The 26,972-nt window shown below is 43.5% G+C and overlaps 1 protein-coding gene across 4 annotated transcripts in view; it reads left to right on the forward strand.

Annotated features, from left to right (window-relative positions):
- The first annotated feature begins 3,717 nt into the window (after positions 1-3,717).
- fosl2 (FOS like 2, AP-1 transcription factor subunit) overlaps positions 3,718-26,972 on the forward strand; it is a 37,627-nt gene continuing 14,372 nt past the window's right edge. The window contains exons 1-3 of one of the 4 annotated variants that reach the window (XM_063040674.1): positions 3,718-4,087; positions 8,988-9,239; positions 24,193-24,300. In XM_063040674.1, coding sequence (XP_062896744.1) covers positions 3,980-4,087; positions 8,988-9,239; positions 24,193-24,300 — 468 coding nt within the window. In that variant the 5' untranslated portion in view covers positions 3,718-3,979. Of the gene's footprint in view, positions 4,088-4,351; positions 4,542-5,912; positions 6,422-6,504; positions 6,867-8,987; positions 9,240-24,192; positions 24,301-26,972 lie in introns of those variants that run through there. The other 3 variants (XM_063040676.1, XM_063040677.1, XM_063040675.1) reach the window with 3 other exon arrangements.

Genomic DNA, 26,972 nt, shown 5'->3' on the forward strand with positions numbered 1-26,972 from the left:
AGTCTTGAATTTTGACATATTTGACTTGGAATCTCCAGTGATTTATAAAATCACTGTTATTCTGGGACAATGAATTTGCCCTGACAATGGGCCATTCCTCAATACCTTTGACCAAAGTTTTAGTGACACATCCTCAAATACTCTTGTAAAATGCTTTGGTGTTCCACTTTCTACATTAAAGATGTAACAAAAATAGTGCAAGCTATTGTTGCCAATATTGTAGCATTCATTTCCATTTAATCCATTGCATGAGGACTTTGGATGTTTTGAAAAAGATGACAGCAATCTTCAAAAACTGCTGTGGAACTGATGCAGAGAGTTTTATGGAGAGACTGGACAGGATAGTTTTGTTTTCCCTGGAGTGGTGTAGGCTGAGGAATTATGACTTATTGTCTGCACTATTATCTGTATTATTTGCCACACACTTATGACTGCATAGCAAAGCACAGCTCCAATGCCATATTCAAGTTTGCTGAGGACGCCACCGTTGTTGGCCAAATCAAAGGTGGTGACGAATCAGCATATAGGAGGGAGATTGAAAATCTGGCTGAGTGATGCCATAACAACAACCTCTCACTCAATGTCAGCAAGACCAACAAGCCAATATTGGTTTCAGGAGGAGGAAAGCAGAGGTCCATGAGCCAGTCTTTACTGGAGGAGCAGATGTAGAGAGGGTCCATGACTTTAAATTCATCTGTGTAATAAATTCAGAGGACCTGTCCTGGGCCCAGCACGTAGGTGCAATTATGAAGAAAGCATGGCAATGCCTCTACTTCCTTAGGAATTTGCAACTATTCAGCATAATATCTAAAACTCTGACAAACTTATTTACATGTGTGGTGATGAGTATGCTGACCAGCTGCAACACAGCCTGGTATGGAAATACCAATGCCCTTGAATGGAAAATTCCACAAAAAGTAACGGATACTGCCCAGTCCAGGAATGGAAAAGCCTTCCCCACCATTGACCACACGTACATGGAGTGCTGTCGCAGGAAAGCAGCATCCACCATCAGGGATGCCCACTATCCGGTCATGCTCTCCTCTCGCTGCTGCCATCAGGAAGAAGGCACAGGAGCCTCAAGACTCACACCACCAGGTTCAGGAGCAGTTATCACCCCCTCAACCATCAGGCTCTTGAACGAAAGGGGATAACTTCACTCAGCTTCATTTTCCCCTCTCTGAAATGTTCCCACAACCCATGGGCGCACTTTCAAGGACTCCTCATCTTGTGTTCCCGATATTTATTGCTTATTTATTTTTATTATTTTTCTTTATTTTTGTATTTGCACAGTTTGACGTCTTTTTGCATATTGGTTGAACGCCCAAGTTGGCGTGGTCTTTCATTGATTCTATTATGGATTTATTGAGCATGCGCACAAGAAAATGAACGGGGGGGGGTTTACGGTGACATATATGTACTTTGACAATAAACTCACTTTGTACTTTGAATGACCTGATGAAGGTTTTTTAAAAATAATTAGGGAGGTAGGGTTGATAATATTTTCCCGTAGCGGGGCTGTCCAAGGTTTAAGGTAAGAAGTAGGAATTTTAAAATGGGATACGAGGGGGATTTTTTTTTCGCGCAGAGGGAATTGGAGCCTCCACCACTGCCCGAGAGGGTGGTGCAGGTTCTCACAGCATTTAAGTATTTGAATTGGACCGAATGCAGGTAAATAATGGGACTAGCATAGATCAGTAATGGCATGGGCATGATGGCTGTATGACAATGATACTAAGTTGAATGCCTATGATTCTGTGAAGTGTACTTTCTGGGAATGGAAAATCCTGCTAATTGTTTCATAACCTTTAGCACAAAGCAAAGAGTAAAAATAAACCCTTGATTTTCAAGTATCGCGTAAGTGGTGGGTTTTGAACGTGGAGAGCCTTTGCCAAACATGCTTTTTTCCACATGGAAACATCTAGGGGCTTTGATCCGCCCCCTTTCGCTGGACGGAGCGCGTGTCACTTAAATGGCCTAGTGAAGCAATCACTGTACACCCGTGGGCTGATCAGAGCCGAAAGCGAGCCTATTTACTGAAGAGTTCCACAGTGTAGGGGAAACAGTGTGACGGGGGTTATCACAGGAGCCCCCGGGCGCGGAAATGACATGGCTATATTCACCGTCAAAGTAAATGTGAAGAAAAGTTCGGAGAGAAGAGTGGACACGCTTGTTCACCTTCCTACTGTCGATAAAATCACTTAAAAAATCTCGCTCTTAAACTTAAAGTAAGTAAAGACCTAAACTCAACATGTTTTAAAAAAAGATTTTAAATGGGCTCTTTCATGTTTGAACTATTCACTTTACACACAGTGAACCGCATAAACGCAGGAAATGTCCTTATCCCCGAAAGGTAATCGTTGACGAAAGCGTTTCAACCCGCTGTTTAAACCATCAAACATTTAAAAAAGCTTTAAGTGGCTTCTTTTTTGGTATCTCGGTACCTTTTACCTTCCCGAGACGATTTCACATTTTAATCCTGGATAGATATAACATTCGCCCTTTCGCATAGCGCAGGCTCTATATTGTAACCCGGGGAAAATCTATTGGACGCTTTGTATTTCAACCCAGGAAAAGGTCTCTTGCTTGTTAACCCAAGCACGATTTAACCTCTTATCCCGCACACTTTTTGATCCAGGGAAGATTCCTCTCCCGATCCTCTCTCAACGTGGGAGCCGGAGTTCTGGTTAAAAAGCAGCAAGTTGCCCAACATCTGGAACATGCGGTTGCTAAAAGGCCGACTTCTCCTCGTTAAGAGACTCGGAATCGTGCATGCACCAGAAAGGGCAGGAAAGAGATTACTTCTTCTCCAAACCCTTTACCTTTCCCGGTGACCTGGCTTCACCTATCACATTCCAGCTTGCCCTCCCTCCCCTCCACACCCCCTCCCACACCTTTTTATTCTGGCGTCTGTCCCCTTCCTTTCTAGTCCTAATAACGGGTCTCGGCTCGCAGCAGAGATGCCATCTAACTTGCTGAATTCTTCCAACATATTGCTCTGAATTTTCAACATCTGCAGAATGTTTAGGAGAGGGATCTGTGGTCTATTTGTCTATGGTAGGGGCCGATGAATGGGGGGTGGGAGGGGGCGTCCTGCCCTGTCTGCTTAATGGCTCGAACACGCGAAAGGGAATCCCTCCATACAGACGTCATGTTAACCAAGGAAACCCACAGCCCGCATCATTTGACGCAATATCCATTTTTAGGCATCACCCTGCGTCAATGGACGAAACCATTGATCAGACCTTCGAATGTAAACCTTGATTGTTATAATGACTTAAGGGCACTGCCGAAAGCTGGTAAGCTCCTTTCGCAAACACTTGTGCATACATATATAAATGCAGCAAAAAAAAGGTCAGGGTTGGGGAGGTGGCAGCCAAGGATATGAGCCGGCGGAAACGTTGGGCGGATCCACCAGCTTTGACGTGAACCCCTCGGCTGCGGGAGGGTCAGAAATAAAAAGAGCAGGCTTAATACCAGAGAACTGAGTCATCCACCTCGAGAGACGAAACGGCAAGCATCTCGCTGACTGCCGGCGGAGAGAGAGAGAGAAAGAGAGGGGGGGGCGGTGCAACGCAAATCATTAGTCATTGCCAACCTGATCGAACACGCGAAAGGGAAGAAGTGTAGAGCAAAAAAAAAGACCACGATTTTTAAAAAAGTTATTAAAGTTTCAATCTAGAAAGTTCGGGTGGGTGGGCGGGTGGGGGCGAATACGGAAAATTTATGGATTGTTGGCGTCCCTTCAATCTGTAAGAAAAGGAACAAACGGGGAACTTAGAGAGGGGGATGTGTCTGAGAAGCACACACCTTGGGAAGTGCTTGTCAGAAGTGAGTTTTATTTCAGAAGCTTGAGTTTCTTTAAGCAGGAGATTCATTTGCCAACAAATCTACAGACACGGATTAAATCTACCCAGGAGGAATACGGCCGGTTTATTAAAAAGCTAAACACACCACTGATTGATTTGTACGGGGGATCATGTACCAGGAATATCCCGGGAAATACGACACGTCCTCCCGCAGCAGCACGTCCCCGGGAAGCGCGGACATCGTGTTCGGTACCAGCGGCTCGATCGGCGGCTCTCAGGTAAGGACCGCGACCCAGTGGAAAGTGGTGGGGGTTGGGAGAAGAGCTGGTGTGGGATTGTCGATAGGATAAAATCCTGTAACCTCTCTCAAATGCATTCTCAAACAAATGCACTTCAGTTAAGAGCACTGAATTCCGTATTACCTTCCAAATTGCTTATGGAGCCGGTTAGAAGCTCAGAGTATTTCTCGACCTGCAGATTCGGAGGATGGAGAGAGTTGGTCTGTGTGCTATGAGAGAGAGAGAGAGAGAGAGAGAGAGAGAGAGAGAGAGTGAGAGAGAGAGAACACCCTTCTGCCGCCTCCCCACTTTGGGCTGTGAACGACTCCTTCGCGCTTGTTAACTGTTGTTCTACGCCGGCACTGGGATCGTGTGCCTGTTCACCGTCAGAGAGGCTCTTCCTGGAATAAAGCGTTGAATCACCAGGTCTTAACGATCGTCTCGGTGTGTTCAGGTGGGCTTTGAAAGAGACAGGTTTAATACTGGCACAAGTCTGCGTTATTTCCGTGTCGCCGGAGACGCTTGGCGTAATCGAGTTTTGTTGTTGGGGCTTGTATCTATGGGACGAGATCTTTCCCAAATAATCTTTCCCAAAAGAAGTGGATTCGGATCGATCGCAGGGATTTGGCTCCGTCCTCAGCCGAAGGGCGATCCCGGGCTTCCGTTCTCAACCTCCCCACAGATTTCCACCCCCCCCCCCCACCTTCAGCCGTAGTTATCTGTCTTTATAGATCTTTCTGTTTTTGTACTTTGTCTCTTTTTCTGAGTTCTTTACGACTTTGTCCCCTTCCTCTCCCTCCTCTCGTGCTTTCTCTCCCTTCCACCGCCTATCTTCTCCTCTCACACTCTCTATCTCGTATTTTGCCTCGCCAGATTTTTTTCTCCACTCTCGTTCCCCCCTTCAGATTTCATCTGCATCTCTTTAACACCCCCACCCACCTCCTGACCGACCAGAAATAGTGAATAAAATTCAGATGCAGTCATATTTCGACCGAGGGCAGAGGCTACAAATCCCCACCCTCTCGTTAAATACTCCAGCCCAAAGTTGGCGATAAAATAGCAAAACTTTTTCCGTCAAAATGAAATAATTTAAAAAATTCGTTAGAATATTTCTGTCCTAATTCCTCATTTCGAAGATTCGGCTCTCTTCCCCCCCCCCCCCCCCCAACAACCTCGGCTCGTTAAAACTGGGCCGCCTGTCACTTTATTTGCAGCCCCGGTCTGATGTAACTTTATTTAATGCAATTCATCGCGCCTTATTATTTATTGCCTTAATGGTCGGTGAAGAAATGGAGCGAGTTGGAGGGGATATTGCGCAACTAGCTGAGATTACAAAATAGGCTTCAGAGCTCCTTTTATCTTTTTTTAAAGAACGGAGGTCCGTCTCCAGGAAAGCAGGCTAGTCCGGAGAACGCGAGGGTGGGATTGTAAATGAAATTTTCCTTATTGGTTCCTCGTAATGAACCAACCCTTCTCGAAACTGTCATTTAAAAACAAACCCTTTCCGGGCAGTGGCTGGCAGAATTCCCTTCCTTCTCGGCTCTTTCAGAACTTTTTTTTCTTCTTCTTGGATTTATCTGGAGTTTAAGCATTTCGTGGAACATTCAACCGCCCATGGGCGGAGAGTTTCACCCTGGCTCCCACATTTTAACTCTGTCGGTGTGCGTGTGTGTTGAGTTACTGTAAATCCATTGCTTCACGGTCCATTGCTGGCGACACCCCAACTCTCCCTGTCACACAGTGGGTGTTTTGTTGGCTTCTTGTTCTGAGGTTTGAAGCCAAACCGGATTAGAATATATCTTGCTTTTATTGCAGTTTTTAAAAATTATTTGAATAAAATCCGACTCCAACCCCCGCCAACTGGGCGTGTCGCTCCTTCTCCCTGCCCTCGCAGATGTGGCACCGTATTGGGCCCGTTTACAATGTGTCTGTCGGTTCCTCGTTCCCAGTTGGAGCTGGACGTTCCTTGTTCCCGGGACGACGCCGCAGCTGATTATTAGGATAACTAGCCACTATAACTTGCGTGCCGTGGATAGAAACCAAGAAGAGGAAGATTTGCTGGGAACGTAGGGGAGAATACTGTAACTGGTGCTTGATGGACGGCAGGCACTCGATGGGCAGAAGGGTCTGTTTTTGAGCCGATTGTGGTTACGTTGTGTGGGGCTGCAGAGAAATCGAATTAATCTAACACCACCCACTGGAGTGTATCTCCATCTCTATATGCACAAATAAGAGAGAAATGGTGACATTTTTATAGCGCCTGTCACAATCTGAGAGTATGGTAGAGAGCTCTGAAACTGAAGAAAAACTCATGTTGCGTGGCCAGTCTTCTGGGTAAGAAAGTCGGCATCTAGTTAGCGCAGAGCAAGCCCCCACACTGGCAGCAGCCCCCAGAGTGTGGCCCAGTGATGTGGTTTAAAGATGTTGGAGGTACTGGGAGCTCTTCTCTACTTTAGGCTGGTTTCCACCTTGGGCCCTGTGGGGCAGGCAGAGTCCTGATGTTTGTTGCTGAGCGATCATTGAAAATGCTGATTACAGCAACCTCTGCAGTGGAAGAGTGTGTGTGTGTGTTTGGGAGCAGAGCCACAGGATTTTAACTTTACAGCTAGTCTTGTATCCAGATCCGGGAAATGGACGATATTCAGCCCATTGAATTGAAGTCTATTCTGTCTCTCTCTAAGGGCAATTCATCTCCCCAAAGCCCTGCATTTCTGTTATCCTTTTGGATCTAGATAATGAGGCTACTTTCAATCCCTGCTACAAGTAACCACTTTTAATGGTAACTATAAGTATGTTTGATAATGATTTAAGACCATATTACATTTGCATCCTCTTCTTGAGTTGTCTGGTTAGAATTATCACCCATAATTGTCTGCCAACTTTAGGGACTTAATTGTTGAATTGCACTGATCAGCAAGTATTGAGACAGGGAACTGAGCAGTATTTAGCAGTATATATAGAGCAACAACAATTATAGGTGCACACTTAAATATGTGGGGTGTTAGCAGTGCCATCACCAGTGGACAGAGCATAACTTAGCATCAAATAAGTGCAGGCAATGTAAACTGTAATATGCTCACAGATAAAATTGTGCATATCAGAGACATGTTTATGTATGGGTAAAAGTTTAGGAACAGAATTTGCCAAAGCAAATTTGATCCTCCCACAGATCTGTCTTTTGTATTGGTGAACAACTCTAATGTTATTTTTGACAAAAGCATACATATTGCGAGTCCTTAGCATTTTGCATTCACATTCAATCATAAACTAAGTATTTTTTTCATATACTTTTATTTGTAGTTAAGTGAAAATTGCTAGAATGTACCACAGAGACAGGAAACAGACTTTAACCTGTTACAACATCAAGGCTTCATTTAGTTCAAGGGCATAGAAAAATGGATTATACTCACAAAACTTTTGAAGTCACAGAATCCCAGGGTGGTTACAGCATAGATGGAGGCTACTCAACCCATTGACTTTATACTGGCTTTATGTACCACTCTTCCGGTATTGCTCCATAGTTGTACAAATTATTTTCTTTCAGATACTTTTCAGCACCCTTTAAAACAAAACAATTGTATCTGTTTCCCATACTACCCCTGACAGGGCATTCCAGCCCCTGGTCACTCAGTATGTAAGGTTTCATTCTGTCACTCTTGGTTCTTTTGCCAGTCACTTTCATTCTAGTTCTAGTCCTCCATAGTTCTTGACCCTTTCTCCAATGGGAACAGTCTCTCTCTATCTACTCCACACAATCTTAAACATCCCTCTAAAATCCCCTCACTGTAATTCCTGTTCTAAGGAAAATGTATCATGCTTCTCCAGTCAATCTGCAGAACTGAATTCTTTCATCCTTGGGACAGTTTTTAAATCTCAGCATTCAGTTTTGTTGCAGTATTCAATGAAATATTCAGACTCTCTGTGCGTGTGTGCGCGCATTTTTCATTACTGATGGATGCACAGCTATTAGCTCCATCAAAAGTTTGAAAGGCTATATCCAGGCTCATTGTGTCTGTAATGTTGCTGTGTCGATAGTTGAGATGCATTCAGATTTTAACCGAGTTTGACGCTTTGGGTTATTTCATCACTTGAAGAACTTCAAAAGCACTTTCATGTTTTGCAGTCTTGAAGATGCATCAAAAGCTCTATTCCATTCTGTGGGAACTTTGCCAACTTACAAATCACTCTGACTGGGGCATGTAATCATTATCCATGGGGAAAATTGCTTACCAACTTACTAAAATTGCATGTGAGCACAATCATCACTAGGTCTACAGTGGTTAAAGAAGTGGTCCACTACTGAGACCATTCCTGTGAATAGACAATGCAACATTGCTGGCATGTCTGTCTCACTCTCCCGCTTCCTTCCTCCACAGAAGCTGTAAGATTTGCTGAGTGTTTCCAGAATTTTATATTTCAGATTTCCAGCACCTACAGTACTTTTATTTCCTTTTCCTGAAATTGGTTATTCAGTTGGTTACTGGATATTTTGGATGTCAGGTGTAATCAAGGGTTATTGGGATCAGGCAGGAAAGTGTGCTGAAGTTAACAATATGCTGGAGGGGTTGATAGCTATTCCTGCTTCCATCCTTAAACGACTTTGTCAGATTGCTTTTGATGATATTTGTAAGGAATCTGTGTGAACAAGGGTTTGACTGGGCTGTGAGAAATATATATTTTTTAAAAATTGGAGTTGTTGAAAATCTTAAAGAAAACCATGACAATGCTGGGAAGCTTCATCAGGTTAGGCAGCATCTGTGGTGGGAGGAATAGTTTTCAGTTCAGTCTAAGGGTCACGGCATGATCTGCTTTTGATTGTACTGTAATGGGGCTGCAGCCATGGGATTCACTGCATTGTTTTGCTCTTTCATTTCCTCTCCACCCCCTTCACCCCTATCAGAAGTATCGTGCAGACATGCCAGGATCCAGCAGTGCCTTCGTCCCAACTATCACCGCCATCACCACCAGCCAGGACCTGCAGTGGATGGTTCAGCCCACTGTCATAACCTCCATGTCTAGCCCCTACCCGAGGTCGTATCCTTACAATCTACCAGGGACCAGCATTTCCTCGCCATCCTCCACCACATTACACCGACCTGGCGTTATCAAAACCATCGGAGAGACAGGAGGACGGAGGAAAAGGGATGAACAGGTGAGAATGCAACTTTTGTCTTCGTTGAATGTTTGATATTAGCCCATGGGCTTCTATTATCAGATTTTTATAACTTGCAGTTTACCTGCCTCTGTGCTGCCTTATAGCGATCTATCCCAGTGTATTGGGTGCGTTGCAGGCATGGAACATCGAATTAGCCCATTGAAGCAGTGCCGACTGTCAGGTGGCTATTGACACTAATCCAAGACAAATCTCAGTTTATTCTCCCCACATTCCCATTAGCTCCTCCCAGATAAGACTTATTGCTGCCTTCTCCTGGGTGGTCAGGGATTGCATGTGGAGTTTATTCTTGCCAGTGAAGACTGCACGCTGTAAATAACAGTTGTCTTACATAACATAGCCAATGCAACCCAGAGAATTTTAAGGAGCAATTTGATGCTGCGCCATGTGACATGCTAGCAAAGGGAAGGATGCTTGGTCAGAGAGGTAGGGTCTCGGACAAGAAGTAGTGGTGGGAGTTTTGAGGAGAGAGTTCCAGACCTTGGAACACTGCCAGTTGAAGGCAGGGCTGCCAAAGGCGGAGCAGTCATTCCTGGAACGATGGAGAGGTGGATCCTCAAGCCCATGCAGAGCCCAAGACATGGGTATCTTCTAGGGCTGGTGTCGGTTAGAATCTGATGTTTGATGAGGAGTTTTTGGATGACAAAGTGTGGCCTGTTAAAACTGTGTGGTGAGGTGATCAGCCTTAATAGTTGATCTCCAGTCGCCATCAACAAGAAAGCAGGGTGATGGAATGGGACTGGTGGAATTGTTTGCAACCAGCACAGAGCCAGTGGACTAAGGGTACCGTGTGTGTGTGGTAAATAAGTAAGTGATCTAAATGAGGAAGACCCTGGCAGTGGAGAGCAGTGGAAACCCTGAGTATTGGGTGAACTGTTACTGTCAGCTCCCTTTGTCCATGACGGAATTGAAGGATTAAAGTGGTTGGGTGTAATGCAGGGGGCAGTGGGAGGGATCAGTGTAATACAGAGGAGAGTGGGAGGGGTAGGTTTAACGCAGGGGGAAATTGGTGGGGTTGGTGGGTCAGTATAATTACAAGGAAGGTGGCATTGGTGTAATGTAGGTAGGAGTGAGGGCCCCAAAGCTGCAGGAAGAGTTGCATTAACAGACCAGATACCAGCAGAACTTTGGGCGTGCAGGGGGCTCTTCTGGGCAGTATATCTATGCTCTTGAAATTCAGTAATCTTTGAAAGTGCCAGGAAGTATTGGAGAGTAATTTTATTAGGACGTATTTTTAAAGCAAGTGGAATCGCAAGATTGCCAATAAAAGTTTAGAGGACAAAAGCAAGGCACTTATGTTGAACTTGTTGAAACACTGGGTGAACTTCACCTGGAGGGCTGAATTTCTTTCTGGCCATCGATCTTTCAGGAGGACAAGAGGTCCCAGAATGGGCACAGAAGATTTACTGCAATGGTTTCAGTTACAAGGTCAGACTGGAGAAGATGGGGTTGTCTGGCAGGAAGGTGGAGTGTGCGTTTGAAGGCGAACACAATCAGTTGAGGAAAGGTGAACAGTGAGGAAGTATTCCCATCAGTAATAGTTGAGGGAACAAACCTGGAGGGTCATGGTGAGGGACATAAGGAGGCAAACAAGAGGAGATGTGAAAAATACCTTGCCTTTTATGTGTTGTGGCTGCTGATTTGAAACAACAGTCAAAAAGGAATTGGAAATGAGCAAGCTAATCTGCAGTGTGGGGAGAAGGAGCAGTGAAATGGGGATTTATTGCTCAACAAGGATACGAGGGGTTAAGTGGCCTTTTCTTTTCCTATAACTATTCTACAATTTTATCCCTGCTGCCAATATTTTTGCTTTAATCCCGCTTCTTTCTCTTTCCATCACATGGTTTTATATTTTGCTTTAGTTAATCCTGTTTGAAACTTATTATAACTTCAGCTTCAACAGCCAGTTGAGCAAATGTATTCCTGGTACTACTAATCCTTTGTTTGGGAGAAAACATACTTTGCTCGTAATATCCTTCTCCACTTCCTCTGGTTGTACTCTGTCTCAAATTCTAGGAGCAGATCCTTCACCAACAGGGCTCCCAAAGATTTGTTATTTTTTTGGAATTGTTTGATTGGAAGTCCTTTTAAACATCTTCCCCTCAGAGGAGGTCCCACTCAGCTCCAAGATCCATGAGGGTTACCCATGGAATGTGCTCCCCAGGGCAAACTGTTGCCAGTCATAACAAAGAAAGTAAGCGAGGGATTTATGGGATTGTTCTCTGAGTCAGTATAGACCTGATGGGCCAAATAGCCTCCTTCTCGAGTCTGTGGAAAAAAAAACTATGGTGAATTTTTCTGCAGAAGTGGTTTGCCATTTCCTTCTTCTGGACAATGTCTTTACAAGATGGGTTATTCTGATGGGCCATTATTAATACTCTTCAGAGACTGTCTGGCGTCAGTGGCCGCATAACCAGGATGTGATATGCACCAGCTGCTCATACGACCATCCACCACCTACTCCCATGGCTTCACGGGACCCTGCCAGGGTTTAAGCAGGTGTCATACCTTGCCCAAGGGTGACCTGCAGGCTAGCTGAGGGAAGGAGCAACTTACACCTCCTTTAGTAGAGACTTATCTCCACCTTGCCACCCAAATCTTGTATATAGTAGGGTAAGATGATACAACTTGTGCATACTGTAAAGAATAGTTACTACCTCTGACAATATATGTACTTCACAGAGATTGTGTGTGTGTGCACGCGCACTGTCTCGCTAACATATTAGTGAATACCAAATCTTGAATGTGTTAAAGCTTGACACTATGTACGTTGTAGTGTGGGCTTGTCTGTCAGTAGCAATGGGGTAACACAATATGGTCATGTTGTTCTGACCAATCAAGTGACTTGCAGATACTGTATTCAGGCTAAAAGTCTAAGGAAAACACCAATAACTCTTCAGAAAGATTTTAATTTTGTAGAAGAAAGTAAGGAATTACAGGAGCAAAGGTCTGTGCCTGGGTAAGAATATAATAAGTGCAGGTACACACCCTGAACCAGCTGCTCAAAGCGCAGCCTACTGGAAAGTGTGATAGTCTGCTGGAATACACTTCAATATTGAACTTCCTAATACTTAATGGGGATGTATTTAATTAATAAGGGGCTTTCATGATGTTGATCTGTTACTCCATAGATGGAGAAAAAAACTTGTATGACTGCTGTATCGTTTCGCCCAACCCTCTTAGCCCCAATCACCACCAGTGCTTCTTTACAGCATTTCCTGACGTTGGCTGCCGTCAGCAAGGTCAACACTTGCTGCCCATTCCTGAGGAGTCAGCAGTGAGCTTCCTTCCCGGGCTGCTGTGATCCAAAGGCAGAAGGCGCTCCCATTTTTTGAGTGGCTAGCTGGGCCATGATTCCCCATGCCATTGACAGTGTTAAATCCCCATCCCACTCAGTCTCTGAGCTATCTGTCTATGATCTCTTGCACTCTGCAGTAAAGCTGAGGGATGGCATCTCGCCATCTGTCTGAAGCACTTCCAGCTCTTGCAACTCAATATGGAAATTAGAAAGTGTCAGATATCTCTATTTGCCTCAGAGTGGGCCAAATCTGCTAAAAGATGATCTCTCTGCAGTATTAACTCTCTCCACTACATGATTTGCTGCATATTTCCAGCCTTTTCTTTAAAATTTCAGCAAACATGGCTGTAACAGGTACTTTTCACTGGTTTTATCCTCTCTGCTCCATCTGTCAATCAAATGGCAGCATAAACCCTGTAGCAACCCTCAGCCTGTTACAGATTTTCTCTTAGTCCTCTCCATTCTTGCCCCACTCTCTCTAAAAACCAACATTTTTTTTTCAATTTTCTGGTTCTGTCAAAGGATCTTCCACTTGAAATGTTAGTTTTGATTTTTTTTTTCTCCACAGATGCTGCCTGATCTACTGAGTGTTTCCAGCAATTTTCTGTTTTATTTTCAGAGTTCCAGTTTGTATAGTTTTTTGATTGTGCACATGTAGGCTACTTTGGATTTGTAAGATATCCTTTGCTGTAGTGAACCAGATGGATTTTTAAGGACAATCTTTTAGGTTTGTGGTAACTATTACTAATAACTCAAATTCTTGGTTAAGTAATTAGCCTATTTTGACCAGCTTCCATGGTGGGATTAGAGTATATAATCTAAAACTCTGCAGATGCTTGAAATCTGAAATAAAATCAGAGTATGCTGGGCAAGCCAGGCAGCATCAATAGAGGGACAGCTGAAGACCGATTGGAAAAAGTTAGTTAAAACAAGTTTACATTGGCAGACTAGAGGATGAGGGCAGTGGGAAGGGAGCAAACATAAGGCTCTGTCATAGGGTGCAGGGCAATGAAGATCAATTGTTAAAGGGGTAATGAGAAGATGGTTTCGACATTTAGTGAATAATGAGTTGTCAGTTTAGGAATGGGAGAATATAAGTAAACTATGAAGCTAACAGAAGAAGAAAAAAAATGTTAAATGCTGGAACTATGAGATTCATGTAAGGCTGGAATTATCATTTCAGTGACTCAGCTGGCAGAGTTTCTGCCTCACCGCACCAACATTCTGTGTTCAGCCTGACCTCAGGCACTGTCTGGGTGGAGTTTGCCTGAGTCCACATTGGTTTCCTCCTGGAGCTTTACCTTTATCCCACAGCCCAATGTATGGGTCAGTGGGTTGAAAAGTTGCTAGAAGTTGTCCTGGGCATAGAGATGGTTGGGGAGACTAGAAAGGTTACAGGAAGAAGTACTGGGGGAATGGAATGGCTACTTTCAAGGGTTGAATGGCTTCCTATGGAGTAGTGAGCAATGAAAGTGGAAAACTCTGTGTTGATTCTAGATTACTTGCCTAGTAACTTAACCAGTGCCTTACCATTCCTGGTTAGTTGTTATTGAAGCAAACTTGTTGGCAAAAAGGCAATATTTCTAATCAATGAGGATGGACTTTTATTGGGAGGGGGTATGATGCCTACTGGTACATGATATAAATCAGGGGCTCCTAAACTTTTTAATGTCATGACCACTGCCATTAACCAAGGGGTCTGTAGTCCCAGGCTGTGAACCCTTGATATAAAGCAGTAATTTATAAAGCAATCTTCTTGTATTTGCCCGAGGCACAAGTCATTTAATGAGCAGATCTTTCTAAAAGTTTTGGCGTATTCTAAGGGGAGTTTTACTAGCAGGTATTGCAAAACCATGAGCTACTTTGTTATTGCAAAACTCTGGTGGACGTGGGGCACAGGCACGTCAAGGTCAAACGGTATGTGGAAGATAGCTGAATCAGGAAATAGGTTATAAGAAATGAGAGGTTATGGAATGGAGGAAATGACTGAGGAAGGATACAGCTTTTGTGGTCTCAAAAATGGATTGAACAGGAGAAGGTGGGCTCAAATAAAAACTAAAATTGTTAGTTGTGCAGCAAAGAAGCAGTTCACTTTTAAAGTTTGTCTGTTGTCCCTTTTGCTAGATTGAAAGATGTGCTCTCCTATTTCTTTGCACCCATGATGCAGCTTAAATGGTGTCATTTTTTGTCTCAGCCCATTGTGTATATCATTCGCCTGAGAAGAATTGGTGCCTGACATCCTTCCTATTTTCTTCAGGTTGGACCTGCTTCTCTCATCCTCTAGTAGAATATAACTTAAAAATAAGCTATTTTAATTTGAATATAAAATATAAGTTTATCCTCACTGAAGCAGGAGTATCAAGGATGCAAGGGCAAATAGAGAAATGACACATGGATGCGCATTCATTGACCATAAGATCTAGGAGCAATATTAAGCCATTCAGCCCATCAGGTCTGGTCTGCCATTCAATTATGGTTGATTTTCTTTTCCCTGTCAACACCACTCTCCCACTGTCTCCCTGTAACTCTAACTCCTTAACCAAACAAGAGCCCATCAATCTCTGCATTAAATACACCCAATGACTTGGCCTCCAGAACCCTCTGCGGCAGCAAATCCCACAGATTCACCACTGTCCACTGAAGACATTCCTCCTCTTCTCAGTTCTAAAGGCATGTCACTTGTTTTGAGGCTGCTCTTTGGATTCTAGACTCCCTTACTAATGGAAACATCCTCTTCGCATCATCTTCTCTATCCAGGACTTCCAGGACTCAGTAGTATCTGACATCAGTAGTGCAGGTATAAAGACATAGGCCAGCATGAATAGATTTATTCCTTACCAGGTTAGGGGCACATCTCAACAGGAGAAATATCCCTAACATCTTTAATGTGTGTGAAGGCACTGAATCAAGATTTGAGGCAAATGGACCTGATTCAATGGGGATGGGCTAAATGTCACCTGCAGGCAGTCATACCAGTTGCCCCTTTGCATTAAGCTGTGAGACTTGGACAATGGTTCACCTGTTCTTGTTCTTTGTGCTCTTGACAGCCTTGTGGACCACCTGGTTTCCCTCTTGCTTCTTAGTTCAAGATGCTTAAGGGCACAAAGCCCAGCTGATTCTCCAGGGGGTGCTGCACTATCAGAGGTGGTGTTTTTGGAATATGATATTAAATCAAGCCCCTGGCTGCCCTCTATAAATTTCCTTTCATATTAATTTGAAAAACAGCGGGAAAGCTATCTCTGGTGTCCCAGGATGTAAATGGGCGCTTGGTGTGCTCAACTTGGCTGTGTAATTACAGTCCAATAATATCTTGTTCACTGGGAGATGTTGAAGGACTCTAATTTTCAGGACGGCTGGGTTAATCTAAGTTCCCAGTTCTTAGTATCTCCTTTACTTCCCTCTCAATTTTTAAAATTGTTTCTCCACTCTGTTTATTTAGATTTACCAGTGATATCCGCCACTTACTTTCTGTATCTCGATTCAGGATCATTTATTTATCACATGTACAGTACATCAAAACATACAGTGCAATGCGTCATTTGCATGAACAACCACCACAACCTAAGGATATGCTGGGGCAGCCTGCAAGTGTTGGCACACATTCTGTGCCAACGTAACATGCCAACATTGCTTAGCAGGGCAATCTAGTCCTCCCAAAGGCCACAATCAGTGCTGGCTTGGGAGCAGCCAAGGGCAGATGTGCTTCTGCCAGTTTCTTCAGCCAGGTGATGGGACTGCCTTCTCTTCTGGTCTGTTGGAGAAAGCATTTCTCTTTTCTTTTTTTAAATTTTATTTTTATTTGGATAAGGAATACACAAGTGTCATGTGCTTTTTTCACATGTATAATCTTTTCCATTTTTTTATATGTATAAAACTATAATTATTTATACATTCTTAAGTACACATTGAGATGATATAAAAAGAAATTAGACACTTAAATAGATAATTATGTAAGTGGAAATTCTAATCTATTAGGCTAAGTAATGGTATTAATTGTTAAGAAAAATAGTAATAATGGTGGATTAGTAATAGTTTCTATACATCTCTTCTGGAACATTTCTTCTGGTCCAAATTGTTGTATGTAAGCCTATGTAACAACCATTGTAGGTGTTTATATCCTAACTTGTTCATACTTGCTCCTGCCCCCAAACATAATTATCCAATCCCTATGTACTTAGTTTCTTAATTTTATCATTGTTTATCCCTTACCCAAATCTTTTCCTTTACTTGTATTAATTTTCTATTTTCCAAAAAAAAACAAAAACAGTAAACATTTAGACTAGGGGTGCTTACGTTAGCAATATTACTGTGTTGATGAGAAGAGCAGTATAAATCATTAGGAGAGTCATCTGAAGTCTGCTCGCATTGGGGTTATATATTCAATCCATTTATTCCAGATTTGATAAAATTTTTCTTTTTGAATTCTCAGGGAGTAAGTCAACTTTTCCATTTAAAATATTTCCAAGATAATTTCGTGCCAATCTTCTAATGTAGGTGGTTTAGCATTTCTCTTTTCACATCCATCAGTGGTCCGCACCCCTCCCACTGTCCCATCCGGTCCTCAATTTGTGAAATGAGTGCTGAATGATATTTCAGTGAAATGAGTAGCTCTAGCTTTGGAGCAGGAATTCAATTTCTGTAGATGCTGAAAATCTGAAATAAAATGAGGAAACACCGTAAGTACTCAGCAGGTCAGGCAGCATCTGTGGAAAGAGAAAAAGAGTTAATATGTCAGATCAAACTCCCTTCAATATAACTGGCCTATCAAAAAAAAACTATTGAAGGAGATTCATAGGTACAAATAATGTGAACTAGGTGGTGTAATTCTGAAAGTGGTGCAAGGATAACAAGGTCTGGGGACATAGTTTGTGAAGGTTGAGAAAGTTCAGGATTCCAGGTCCATAAGTGGAGGAACAGAATACAAGAAACTGGAAATGGAGACTATTCAGCCTACTTTTTTTAGTCTCTGCTGATCAACAACTAATCCAACCTATCTCACCTGACCCCATTATTCCCCATCTGTTCCATTGCCCCTTAAAGTTGTGTCTTTTGGTGGTCAGTGTGATTGGGGTTGGTGGAAGGACCTTTACCTGAGCTGGGTCACTTGCTTATTTACTTACTGACCGTTACGCCACTGGCACTTAGAGAAGCAATGAAGGTCCTCCATCTCTGTCTGGCCATACAATCAGATGTAGAAGGATTCTTCATCGCTCTTTCCGTAACAGTGTTTTTTGTCTAGTCAGAGTTGTTAGCCCTGAGCTGAACCCTGAACCTAGAGGAATGGCGGACCACTCTTAGTCTGGCCTCTAGCCTTTGACCTGTTTGGCATGGATGACCCTACCAAGAACAAAAGCATGAAGCTCTGACTCACACCAACCTAGCTCTCCAGGCAAGCCTCCAAACCATACGACAAGGTTGTGGTCCTCTTGGAGGTGAGCTAGGTGAATGTGACTAGTCTAAAGGTGCGGAAGTTGAGGTGAAACTTTGCAAAACCCTGTCTTGGGCAAAATGGAAGTACTAGCCAGTTCCAGAGACCACACTTACTAAAGGGGTGAAGGCTCTGCAGAGGGTACAGAAGAGCTTTACCAAACTGAGAGAATCTGGGGGAGATTGCGAGGGAATCTGATGAAAGGATTTAAAATCATGACAGAGCAGGAGAGAAACAGTTCCTCTCGGTAGACGAGTCAAGAGCGAGGGGGTGTAGAATGACAGCATTCGTCAAAAGAACTATAAGTGTAAATCGGGTACAGTCACCGCGGGCTGAATGCTCTTCTTTTCTGGAAACATTGTGTGGTTCTGTGGGTTAACCTGCACACAGTCGTACTCTGAAATAACACTGTTAGCTTTCTGTCTCCTTGTCCCCACATATTCCTCTGCCATCAGAAATCTGGTCACCCTGTAGCCTATAGGGATGGCTCATTGGCCTTTCCAATCTCCCCACCCCCTTCCATGAGCAACGTGATTGGTTCTGAGTTGAGTGTAGTTTCGTGTTTTACGTAGTTCAGTGTAGTTTTTTATATTGTTCATGTAGCAGCATGGTCCTGAAAAACGTCTCGCTTTTACTGTGTACTGTACCAGCAGTTATGGTCAAAGTGACAATAAAAAGTAACTTGACTTCACGTCACAAAACAAGAGTTATTAGGGATGAGCAATAAATGCTGGCATTGTTGGTGACAACTGCATCTCATCAACCAATAAATAAAAATGAAGAAATCTATCTGGTCTCTACTTGTTCCATTGAGATTACTTTCTTCTTTTCATCTGTATTCTCTTCCCTCCCTCCCTGGCAGGTAATAGTAATATTGTGGTGCACCAGTAATCAAAGATCTGTACTGTTTAGCCATAGGTACTAAATCAAATCACATCTTCAGTGTGCAAGTTCAAATAACAAAATGAATCTGCAGCACAGGGAGAGGAAATACCAGTAAGCACAAAGCAACAGGGTTTTTTATACCCTAGGGAAGGAAGGAAGGCTGATACTTTTACCCTTTCCAGTTTATATGTGACTCAGCAGCTGCCAGTGAAGTTGAATCATAACTGCCTGCTTAGTGTGGAAGCAATGAGGGAAGAACAATAAATGCTGGCATCTTTGGCCGTACCCTGTCCTTCCTCCTCCAATGCTTTCATCCCCACCCCACCTTATTTTAGTTACCAACCTTGGTCCCCTCCCGCTCTCTGTTCTCCCTTTATTCTGCCGACTATTTGTGGCAAACTCTGTCTACGTTCTATTAACTCCACTTCCCCTGTCCAGGCTACATGGAAACATAGAACAGTTCTGCACGGAAAGATGCCATTCTGCCTAACCTTCATTTCTCAGCTCATTGAGAGCCACCCAGTAAAACTCGCTACCGTGTTATCCCCTGAAGCCTGGCAAAGGTTTCCACCGCTGATTTCCACCAGACACCCCTTCAGAAATTATTACTGGATCTGAGTCCACCACTCTTCAATGCATGAATCTGCGATAGCAAAAATGTTGTTTGTTCATCCCATGGGGTCCATGCTGACCAAATATAATTCGGCAAGGTAGTGTAGTGATTACAGCGCCGGCAACACTGGTTCAGGTCTAAACCCACTTTCCACCGCTTGGTGTGTATGCTCAAGTATATGCAGAGTACAATGGGAGATCCTATGTATGCTGAATACAATGAGAGTTTCTACCTCTTCCAGTGAGCCACACCATCCTCAAGGGGAATATATTTTTCTTCAACTCCCCTCTTTTACTCATTACTTTATGACCCCTCCCCATCTAAGGGAAATGTGTCTCTATTACCTTAAGCCCACACCCCTGGTCAATGACCCTTCACTCACAGAAACGATTTCCCTTTCTGCTCTCCGAACAAAGCCTAATCATACTGAGGCTGACTGGTTAACCTGAGCTGCTACAGAGAGATCAGCCCCACAGACATTACCCTTCTGGCCCTTCATTCTGCATCAGAGGGCAGAATGGAAATGCTATTCAGTCTGGGGATGGACAGTGACCGTCACTGCTGGGGCACATCCAGTGAAGGCACTGAGGATGGGGTTTGGGTATATATATATATATATATATATATATATATATATCGTAAGACTTTAGCATAGTACATTAGTACTTCTATGTATTGCACATAAAAACGCCACAAAAAAACAAATTTCCTGATGTGTGAGTGATGATAAACCCGATTCTTATGCACCCTGGCTCTATATATGTGCCTGACCTAAGATTTTTGAAGTGTTGGTGTGTGGCCAAGTGGTTAAGACATTCGTCTAGTGATCTGAAGGTCGCTAGTTTGAGCCTTGGCTGAGGCAGCGTGTTGTGTCCTTGAGCAAGGCACTTAACCACACATTGCTCTGCGACGACACCGGTGCCAAGCTGTATCGGCCCTAGTGCCCGTCCCTTGGACAACATCGGTGGCTTGGAGAGGGGAGACTTGCAGCATGGGCAACTGCCAGTCTTCCATACAACCTTGCCCAGGCCTGCACCCTGGAAACCTTCCAAGGCGCAAATCCATGGTCTCATGAGACTAATGGATGCCTATATAAGACTTTTGCACGGTTCTGTATATTGAAACATACAGTGAAATATGTTGTTTTGCATTAACAACCAGCACACCGGAAACAATGCTGGGGGCAGCCCACAACTGTCGCCTTGCATACATGCCTGCAATGTTCAGCAGAACAGCCCAGCAGCAATAACAACAGCAGCCAAAGAGAAGTACAAATTCCATTCAGACAGCACCCAAGATTGGGATTGAACTTGGGTTCTTGGCATGGTGAGACAGTGGCTCTATCAGCTGCAGCATGTGGCTTTGCCCTTAAACCATGTTACTGCCCTTTCTCCATTGGTTCCTTTTGGAAAGACAAGGTGGGTACTGACCCAGGAACTACTGCCCCTAGTACTGCTGAACAGGCCATTGAAATTCCCTGCACAGAAACAAGACGATGTGTGGACAAAGTGCGAGTTTGGAGATGGAACCTTCTGCAGAGATGGCCTAGAAAGTGGGAGAAAGTAATAATTCTCTGGGATACAGCATCAGTTCCACTGGAAAACTCAGCCAACACCATCGTATTGAGCTCTTGCAGCATGGAGACATTTGAATATCAGAAAGATTCTTTCATATCGGCTTCATTCTGCAGGACTGTAAATGTCATTTAAAAATTGTAATTGTCCTCACCACTACCACTTCCTCTGGCAGCTCCCTCCATATACGCACTATTTGCAGTGCGGGAAAGTCTTGCCTCTCAGGTCCTCTTTATAACATACCCTTCTTGCCATAAAGCTATGCACTCTAGTTTTAGAGCCCCATATTACGGGAAAGAGACTGTGCCAGCCCCTTGTATCTTTGCTCCTCATGATTTTTTAAAACACTGAGGTCATCTTTCTTCCTTCTTCCAAGATGGCGCTGGTGAGACACGGTGATGTTTTGCAGGCAGTAAACAAAACTAATTTCTACTAAAGATACTTTATCCGGGCTATGATTATTGCAATCTTCAGCCTGTAATTTCCCTTTGAGAGGAACCATCTGTATGACCTTGCATCCTTGTGGTATCGTGAAGGATTCATTGAACTGGATTCTCAACTTTGCAAGCATGGCTACTGTGGCCATTGCTGGAGCAGACTTGGGGCTGGATTGAAACTTCGGGCCAGATTGAAGTGGCAGGGCCCATTGCCGGGAGCAAAATAAAAAGAACCAATGTTTAGCCAGATTAAAAAGATGAAGGTGTTGAGGCCAGGATCGAAGGATGAACGAGTGTTTAGCTCACGACTCTGTGAGGCTTTTTCTCACCTCAGTGCTGACTCTGCAGCTGTAGCCTGCAGCCGTGGACCAGCCGAGGTGCTGAACTTCCTCTGTGGCCATGAACTTACTGTCGGGGGCTCTGCTGTTCATGTTCTGTGTATTGTGTGCTTGCTTTTGTTTTTTTTTTCACCATTTGTTCTTTTTTTTCTGCACAATGGATTTTTTTGTGGTGTGGAGTTTTTCATGGATTCTGTTGTGTTTCCTTCTTTGTTTTGTGGCTGCCTGCAAGAAGATGAATCTCAAGGTAGAATATGGTATACACTTTAATAAATGCACTCTGTACTTTCCTGCGCTCCAGAAATCATAGTTACAATTTCCCAAGGGTAAGTTGTGAAATCCCCAAGACGTACTCATGAAATCCACTGTACATTCTGTGTTCACAGGGCATAATGCGTAACCCTCGGCCTAATTAGGAGCGAACTGCTCGATTATTTATAACTACAGTCTATTATCACTGTTAACTTTAGGTCTGTTCTTGAATGGGCTTCAGACAGGGTTGACTGAGTATTTCTTTTGCAGACCTGTTTCCTCCACCCCCCCCCCCCCCCCATGGATTCACTTAACACTTAATTTGCGTTGGTATTCTCACTCTTAAGGGTTTCGGTCTTGCATTTGATTGATATCGGAGATCCTAACCACCACGAGTAATTGCAAACCATGTCCTACCAAGATACACTTATATATTGTGGGCTAGTTTTAGGAATTAAATCGGTGAGTCCAAAGAGTTACCTGGTGTTCTTGGCAACGTTTCTCTTTCAAACCAGGCAGCGTAGTGGTTCAGCTGCTAGAGCCACTATGTCATAGTGCCAGGAACCCATGTTCAATCCCATCCTGCAGTGGTGTGGGTATGGAGTTTGCACTTTCTCCCTATGATTCTAACATCCCAAAGAAATACAGATTGTTAGGTTAATAGCTACTGAAAGTCGCCCCTTATGATTAGGCTTGTGATAGAATCTGAGGGAATTGATGAGATGAGAAGGAGGGGAGAATAAAAAACAGGATTTGTATAGGTGGTTTGATGGTCAGCATGGACTCAGTGAGTTGGCATAAGGGAGGGTCTTCCTTGGCTTGAGGACCAAAGTCAAAGCTGGTAGTTCAAGCCCAAGGGGTGAGCCACTTAGGATAGAGGAGAGGAAAACTGATTTTGAGCAGAAGGTTAGAAACCTTTGTGCTCTTCTAGGTCAGAGTGTTGTGGATATTCAGCCAATAACACAAGTCAAAGGATTGAAAGCACAGTGGCTTCTGGTTAATTGGGAAACATTGTGACTGGTACATTTGGGCCCAATTAAGCAGCTGCTCTAATTAGCCAAACTTTCATGGAAATAGTTAAAAAGGTATATAAAAGACAAACTACTGTTTAACTGAGTAATAACTTGTGTATTTAAATGAAATACAGGACAAATTGGAACACTAGCAGTACTATAGTACTACAGTACCATAAGCTGTGTTAGTTCCTAATAGTTATTGACACAGGATTTCATCGGGTGCGTACACTGCTGTGTTCTTTCAATTGACAGTAAATGAACAAAGTCAGTGCAGATAATGGACTGCCTTTGTTGCTTTTCTGGAATGAAGTAGTGTTAAAAATTTGCTTAGGAAATGTTCAGCAACAGTCACCTGTCCCAACTAAGTGGCACAGGATCCCAAATAACAAAGGAAATCCTGGCTACACACATCAAAGTTGCTGGTGAACGCAGCAGGCCAGGCAGCATCTCCAGGAGGAGGTACAGTCGACGTTTCAGGCCGAAGGGTCTCTTTGATATGTGTTGCTTGAATTTCCAGCATCTGCAGAATTCCTCGTGTTTGCGTTTTGAAGTCCTGGCTGTTTTCTCAATTAGTTTTAGTTCTTTAAGAGTTGTTCCAAATAAGTGGCTATCCTGATTAACTGGTGGGCCAATTCATTGTATATATAGTAAAAACAAAATGATGTAAATGCTCAGGAGGTCGGGCAGCATCTGTGTAAGGACAATCAGAGTTCAGCCCTGAAATGTTCACTCATTTTCTCTTGCCGCAGGTACTGCCTGATTTGCTGGGTGTTTCCAGAGTTTCTGTTGGCATTTTGGATTTCCAGCATCTGCAGTTTTGTTTTTGAGAGAAAGTAGAAAACCTCTAGCAGCACCCTGGATCTTATGGAACGGTGTAGCTGGCTGATGGAGCCATTAGTCCACCGTCTATTTCTGTCCTTGATCTTCTGTCACTGTGAGGACCTACATTGCCATTGCCACAAACACATGGCTCGCTCTGCCCATTATTCTTTGCAATAATCCATAGTAATCCCAGATTAAAACAGAGATAAGATGTTCCACGTTTTCTGAAGACTTCTTCACTAATGTGTGTCCGTACAATTGTTTGGCAGCTAACTCCAGAGGAAGAAGAGAAGAGGAGAATACGGCGAGAGAGAAACAAGCTGGCTGCGGCGAAATGCCGGAACAGGCGCCGAGAGCTAACGGAGAGGCTTCAAGGTGTAAGTGCAAGGAAATTCATATAAATCAGAATATGTCAGAACTTCATTAAACGTTGTTGAGGGCTGTTCTTAGTGTCATAGGGGTGGGACTGTGTTCATGCTCTCAACAAGTCATTTACACTAATCCAATGTTAGTGCCACATTTTTTCATTCTCTCCACTTTCTCCTCACCAATCCACTCAGATTCCACCACTTGTCTACACACTACTGGCTCAATAACCTCTCATCAGAAATAGACAGCTATAAATAAAGTGATAACTATACAGAGACGTAGCACAGAAATGGGTCTTTCTGCTCACATGACCATCAAGCATATAGTTTTGTCCTCTACATCTTTTCCCACCCCCAAATTCTTCCACTTCCCCACAAGTTAGGTCCTATTTGCCATGGCTAATTAATCTACCTACCTGCACTACTTTGGGATCTGGGTGGAAGTAGGGACATTGAAATGATGGGAGAACGTGCAAACCCCATAGAAAGCAGGATTGAACCTGGGTCTCTGACTCTTTGAGGCATCAGTTCTACTAGCTGAGCCACTGTGTCACCCTGGTCTTTTTAGACTGACTTAAATAAAGGTTGTTGGACTGCCGGTAAAGGTTCAGCCTGGTGGGGAGCAAACATACTTATCTGGTGCATGTAGCTGAGATCTTGAGGAAACCGCGGGGTGTGTTTTATGTAGAAGGCTTGGCACTTCAAATGGAGGGTCAGAAGTGAGCCACACCCACAACTGGGAAAGGAAACAACTTGATCTGGTTAAGCCACATCCCTAGGCTCAAACACAGCTCTCAAACTTTTCAATCCATCGAAAATAACACTGAATATTTCCGAGACAAAAAAAAATTAAATTTGAAAGTAAACTCAAAAACCTCGAAGGTTCTACAGCGCTTGAAACAAACACATTTAAATTTATCTAAATTGACAAGCCATTGGAGATTTCTTCGAAGTACTTAATCAAATAATCAGCCCTGAAATTCACCTCCAAACCATTTGTTGTCATTTAATAAAGATTGCAGCTGTGTGATTCAATCATTCGGGAAGGTGCTAATCTGAATTGACAGGTTCTGGATCGGAGGTGGTTGGGAATCTTGTGTCTGGTTAGTGGTCGTTCAAAAGTGTGAAGCAGTATTAACCTGGATGTGTCGATCCATAATAGGTCTGGTTGTTTAGGGATGTGCTGATATGAAATAGTTGGGAATATACAAATCAAGATGTACAGGTTTTGTTGGAAATGTAATGATCTGGACATATAAACAGAGTTGGAAATATATTGCTCTGTGCTTATTAATTCAAATCTGGGAATACTGACCAGAAGCCTTCTAATCCGTTGGGAAATTACTTATCCAAGTACATAGATGCACTTGGAAATGTATAAAATCAAGAATCCTTATCTGACTAGGACTGTACTAATCTGAGTGTGCTGATCTATTGGGATTGCAACAATTGGGGTGTTCTAACCCATTTGAGAAAATCTAGGTATATCAATCTTGTACTGATCTGTTGGTAATAAGCTAATTTAATCATACTGATTAGGGAAGATGGTAATACAGGCACGTTGTTCCAATTGGGAATGTGGTTATCTCTGTGTGCTCCTAAGGGTATCCTTATCAATTTGGGAATGTGCAAATCTTGGTGTACAGATCTAGTTAGGAATTACGCAAACATAAGAAAATCTATAGATGCTGGAAATCCAAAGCAACGTACACAAAATGCTGGAGGAACTCAGCAGGTCAGGCAACATCTATGGAAATGACTAAAGGCTGATTTACACTTGTGCGTACCAGCTTACGCTGTAGCCTACGCTGTTGGGTATTTATCCTTGTGCGTTGGTGTGTCTGCATCATGCTGCAATTCACCACCAAAACGCTAGTTGGCGGTGGGGTTTCTATGCCACCGTGTTGAGTTTCTCCGTGTTGAAACTCAACATGAAGAAACTCAAACTTCAAACAATGGCGACTGAAACTGAAGGAGGGTGAATTTTCTGTGCTTGTCCGGCCACTGAGAGACATGGAATATACATTTCAATACTTTTGGATGTCAGCAGGTAGATTTGACGATTTGGTTCATCGTCTCCAACCATTAATATCGCATCAGTGTACGCACAGTATACTCAGAGACTGGCAATCACCATTTGAGTTTTACCTTCAGGTGGAAGTCAACAGGCTGTAGCAGCTAGCTACAAACTGGCGTCAAGCACAGGGTCCTCCATAATTTCGGAGGTCTGTAAAGCTTTATGGAAAGCATTGCAGCCGGAGTTCCTTCAGTCGCCCAAAGGGAAGCTATTGCAGCATATGAGGAAATGCGATGCTACCAAGTGGACCAATCACAGTTGTTCGGTCTGTGTCGCCGTGACGCTTAGTTACATTTTGGGAGAGGTGCACGTTAGGCTACGGCGTAGGGTTTGCATAGAGTACAGCATAGGGTGTGCCACTGTGCCGTACCTACGGCGTCTATTTGATGCACAAGTATAAATCAGCCTTAAGCAGTCAACGGTTTGGGTTGAGACCCTTGATCAGGATTGGAAAGGAAAAGGAGAAGTCAGAGTAAGAAGGTGAGGGAAAGGGAAGAAGCACAAGTCTTTGTGTCAACTGTTCACTCTTCTCCATAGATGCTGCCTGACCTACTGAGTTCCTCCAGCATTTTGTGTGTGTAGCTTTAGTTAAGAATTTGTTTAT

This window comes from Mobula hypostoma, chromosome 2 (genome assembly GCF_963921235.1).
Source record: "Mobula hypostoma chromosome 2, sMobHyp1.1, whole genome shotgun sequence".
Classification (NCBI taxonomy): Eukaryota; Metazoa; Chordata; class Chondrichthyes; order Myliobatiformes; family Myliobatidae; genus Mobula; species Mobula hypostoma.